The following is a 4,983-nucleotide window of genomic DNA, read 5'->3' as shown; positions in this document are numbered from 1 at the left end:
ATCCATCACCGGCGACATGATCGTATAATTCTAACACATGATCTTTTGGACGCGAGCTATGCAAGCTACGCGTGGAAATCTTTCAAGTCGAAGCACGTTTCCTGCATGGTGTTTAAGACCCACATAAATAAATATTTGGCATTCTGATCAGCAAATATTAGTTTTTTTTTTGTGGTGAGTCTTTGCCGTCCTTCCTTTCACTGTAATTCAGGAGCGGCACCATTTCTGTCATCATGTTCGTGGGACCAGGTCGAAGAAGACAACATGTTTTCTTCTTTCCAGAGGCGCACGCATTACTTACAAAGCCGACAAAAGTATTTACTACACCGAATGATATTGATTTTTCAGTAAGAATAACTGGTGATTAATGTACGGTCCCGATGAAAGGTCTCATACAAGAAAGCTATCTCAAGAACCCGCTCATTGTTTTCCCATTAAATCCTTTCTGAAAGCATAAATTGTGTCATTGTTACTGTTTTTGGTAATACCTGCTAAAAACAAAGTCTCGTTTTAATATTTGAAAGCCTTGATGTATTGCGTTTGTTTAACTAATTTTACCAGTCTATTTGTCTCTTCAGAGCCAAATCTGCATGCACCATAATTATAATGGCATTGTGATAAGCAGGTTGCCTAGCTGCTGTTTTAACTACATAAACTTATTTGAAAAATATTGTTATAATTGAATCCCCAAGATCAATAAATCTTTTTATGAAGTCTTTATCCATAACAGTTTTTAAAAGCCGATCAACCCAAACACTTACATCCTGTCCAAAGCAATGATGATAGAATCTGAGATAAAACGGTAAACAAGCGTAAAAAACAAAACCAGTAATCATTTTCTGGTTGGGATTGGAAGGTAATTATACGCACGCACGCACCACTCACTCTGTGAACATTAATGGCGAGGACATAATATTTGGTTCTGGAATTTACCATGGAGCATTTTCCATGAAAAAAAAAATATAACTACCCTATATATTTGGATGGCTTCAAAGAAATTTAATTTAATTTTCTGGGTTTAAGCTGTATGTTAATTATAAGACACACACGTCTTATACGTAACCAGCTTTAATTTTTGCAGTGACGCAGAAATTCGGGTCAACGGAAGGGAAGCTGATCTTTGGCGAGTTTAATTATCCAGTGAACGGAGAGAATTTGTTGGCTAGTATAGACTATGATATAATAAAATTGTTCTCTGAAGGACAATCACCGCAGGTTGTTTTCTGGCTTCCCAGCACCATATCCTGGTATAGAGCTGCCACTCAAGTGCTTCAGGTTTGTCAATCTAATTTTGATCCTTCTTCTTTATCAATAGTCACACACACACGCACCACTGTATTATATATGCTTGAATAATTTCTGTGATTTGCAGGATTTGGAGTTGAGCCAATGCTACGATGGAGTTTGCCTACCTTCCAAGCCTAAGATTGTGTTTGGAACTAAGGGCTCCAGTTCTGATTCTTACATTAAAAATAAAGCATATGGAGATTTCCTTCACAAAGCTTTTAACGTCTCAACTGCCGATCAAGAAAGCGCTGCTGTAGCTTGGGTTAGTAAGAGGGAATAACGTTGTTGAACTCATAAAAGTTTCTCTAGTTCATGTGTTCGGCTAACTAGTTTGGTCATTTGATTTGCAGACATCTTTATCAAATGGAAAGCCTTTCATCGTGATACGAGGTGCTTCCAATGTACCAGGTGAAGCAAGTTCAGGATCGCAAATTAGCTACTTGGCCTCCTACAATGCTTTCCTTGATGCACCCAAGTTCATTGAGTCAATTCCTACGCCACGTCTTGCTTGTGAGTGATGAGATTATGTATCTGCTTCAGGGTCGCTTGAGTGTTATGAAAGAGATCGATGACTGTTTGCTCTCAAATGAACTGAACTGTATTTGGCCTATTAATTAATTAAATAAACTCGAATAAAAATGCTATGAGCTTTCTTCATTATGTAACGTATTCACCTATTCCTAATTTTACTTGATACTCTCGGATTTTGTTAATGAGATATAAAATGGTAATAACAATCAAATTTTACTTAATACTTTCGGATCATTGACTTCCCGATTAATATGCTATTTTTTCTTTGTTTTAATTTTTTTTAACCAAAAAAATATAATAGTTAAGATCTAAATCTTGAACGAACATAGATAGTAGCCTCGTAAATAAAATTGCGTGAGTCTCCTTGTTAACCTTAATGGACTCAATAATCATGTCATGGGTAATGCCAAAAAATAAACGGCAAGGAAAGAACAAATAAAATAATAAAAGGTGAAGAGAAACTTTGAAGAAAATTTATATATATATAAAAACAACAAAAGATAAAGATAAACTTCAAAAAAACGAGTTGCCAATAACCCACTTTTTTTTTAAGATAAATCAATTGAAATCAAAATCAATCTTTCTAACAGTAAAACTATAAGGATTAAATATAAAAAATTAAAACTTTAAGGATTAAATGGTAAAATACTATAGACATGGTGTTTTACCATGTTCTTTTAATATTACTTACTAGATATTGCCCGCAGTCATGAAACACTTTGTATAATTTTTTTATTTAAATATATCACAATAAAAATAGTTATTAGCAAAGGTAATAGTAATATTATAGAGTAAATTGAATTCAAAACCAGAAAATGTATATTGGTAATTAAAAACTCAATTTTCTTTTTCGTGTAATTCTTTTATATTTTGACAAAAACATGATTTTTTTATGAAAAAGTTTTTTTTAAGTAAAAGTTTATTATGATAATCAATGCATGTTTTAATTAAAAAATTAAAAAATATATATGAATCAATGATTTTTAGACACCTATATGAATAAATTTAGAAATAATAAATTTCAGAAACTTTTATATAAAAAAATAAATATTTTATTCTCATTCAATATTAACACCAAATTATTTCAAAGTTTATGCATTTTAAGTTAATGCATAATTATTCTTAAATAAATTGCTAATATTATCATAAAAATCTCTAATTCTCTTAAAAATGGCTTAATTGGATCCATAAATATTATTTCCATAAATCAACTTGAAGAGAATTTTATTCACAAAATAGAAAAGAGGGAAAAACAAATTGTTAATATGAACAAAAAACCTAAGCTAAAGTTCTTAGTTTTATTTTAATGCGCGGATTATATGTTATTTTCTAGTTAAAATTGATGGTCTGAAAGTAAAGATTGAGTTCCTTACACCTCCAAAAATCTAATTTTAAACTTATTTTCTCATGGAAATATTATAAAAACCTTAATCAATTTATTTTTAACATTAAAACACTCACTGATCACTGTAAATACTATCCAGCTAAATAAAAAACAACTTTTGGTGACAGTGAACATCAACATTCTGGACAAGGCACCATTGCTAGTCAAGATACAGCTTTGAGATTTCTCAGACACCTCCATCTGTCACTGTATTCTTTGGGGCATGGGACATGGAGACACCGTCAGGAGCGAGGACCCTTTTCTCATGGCTCACTTCACTAGCAATTACGTGCCAGCTTCGGTGCACCCTGCATGTAACAGTAGCCTAGCCATGAACCTGCTCCATGGTTGTGTTGCAGACCAAGAGGTTTACATATAAGCTCGTGTTCACAGGTTCAAGCGCAACTGTGCGAGCAGTTGTTTTGGTGGTAAGAGATTTCTTTACTTTTGTAAGTTCAAGTAGACTGCGGTATTAGAGTAATATGCATTTTCAAAGGAAAAAAAAATGCATTGATGGCCCCTGAGGTTACACGTAATCAGTACTGATATGCATTTTCAAGGAATGGTAATGGCGAGGGATAAAATAATTCATATAAAAATCACTGTGGTGATTTGCTAAATGGACAGATTGAGAGTGGTGGGATTTTTTGGGTTGCATTCACTTGCCTGCCTTTTGGACAAGTCACGGATAAGATTTGCTAAATGGAGGCCTTCAAAAGACCAAGCTCGTTTCCTGCATGGTGTTTAAGAACCACATATATAATTTCGACTATTAACAAAAAAAAAAAAAAGAACCACATATATATATATACACACGTTTAGCATTCTGAGCGAATATTAGTTTTTCTTTTGTGGTGCATCTTTGCCGTCCTTTCACTGTAATGCAGGAGCGACACTATTTCTGTCATCGTTTTCATGGGATCAGGTCGAAGAACATGTTTTCTTCTTTCTAGAGGAGCCGCATTACTTACAAAGCCGACAAAAATATTTACTACACCGAATGATATTAGATTTACAAAAAAATCTTTCGAATATTCAGGGATATTCCAGTCAATAAAATCCCAAATAATAGATAGAGATGAGGTTCGTAACTTCCCTCGGGACCGTGGGCCAAAGTTTGTCTGTATTATATAATTAGTTAATCTTTTAATTCTGGCAATCTAATTAATTTTTTTAGTAAAAATAACTGGTGATTAATGTCCGATCGCGATGAAAGGTCTCATTCAAAAAAGCTACCTCAAGAACCTGCTCATTGTTTTCCCATTAAATCCTTTACGATAGCATAAATTGTGCCACTGCTACCGCTTTTAGTAATACCTGCTGTAAACAAAGTCTCGTTTCAATGTTTGAAAGCCGTGTTGTGTTGCGTTTCTTTAACTATTTTTACCAGTCTATTTGTCCCTTCAGAGCCAAGTCCGCATGCACCATAATTATAATGTCATTGTGATAAACAGGGTGCCTAAAGAGAATAGTTTGTCCCTTCAGAGCCAAGTCCGCATGCACCATAATTATAATGTCATTGTGATAAACCGGGTGCCTAAAGAGAATACTCTTAAATAATATTTATGTAGTCTTATTAAAGATAGAATAGTATTTTTAGTTTAATTTATATATATTTTATTTATATTTAGGTCAAAGTTAAGCATTTATAATATACAGATTATTCAGAATTCTAGCCTCCTTTTTGTATTTGATCTTAATTATTTTAACATGGTATCAAAACTGGTTTTATGGAACGAGGCTTAATCCCGAATACAGCTTCGCGGATCCAACTTCTGCAG

At 33.3% G+C, this 4,983-nt stretch overlaps 1 protein-coding gene across 2 annotated transcripts in view; it reads left to right on the top strand.

The window, feature by feature from the left end:
- LOC105139654 (bark storage protein A-like) overlaps nt 1–4,983 on the top strand; it is a 14,457-nt gene that overhangs the window by 4,320 nt on the left and 5,154 nt on the right. Inside the window, exons 3-5 of one of the 2 annotated variants that reach the window (XM_011046183.1) lie at nt 1,090–1,275; nt 1,373–1,549; nt 1,638–1,849. In XM_011046183.1, the coding sequence (XP_011044485.1) occupies nt 1,090–1,275; nt 1,373–1,549; nt 1,638–1,805 (531 nt within the window). In that variant the 3' untranslated portion in view covers nt 1,806–1,849. Of the gene's footprint in view, nt 1–1,089; nt 1,276–1,372; nt 1,572–1,637; nt 1,850–4,983 lie in introns of those variants that run through there. The other variant, XM_011046184.1, reaches the window with a different exon arrangement.

This window comes from Populus euphratica, unplaced genomic scaffold (genome assembly GCF_000495115.2).
Source record: "Populus euphratica unplaced genomic scaffold, PopEup_1.0 scaffold96.1, whole genome shotgun sequence".
Lineage (NCBI taxonomy): Eukaryota > Viridiplantae > Streptophyta > Magnoliopsida > Malpighiales > Salicaceae > Populus > Populus euphratica.
This window is presented reverse-complemented; position numbering and strand designations above follow the sequence as displayed.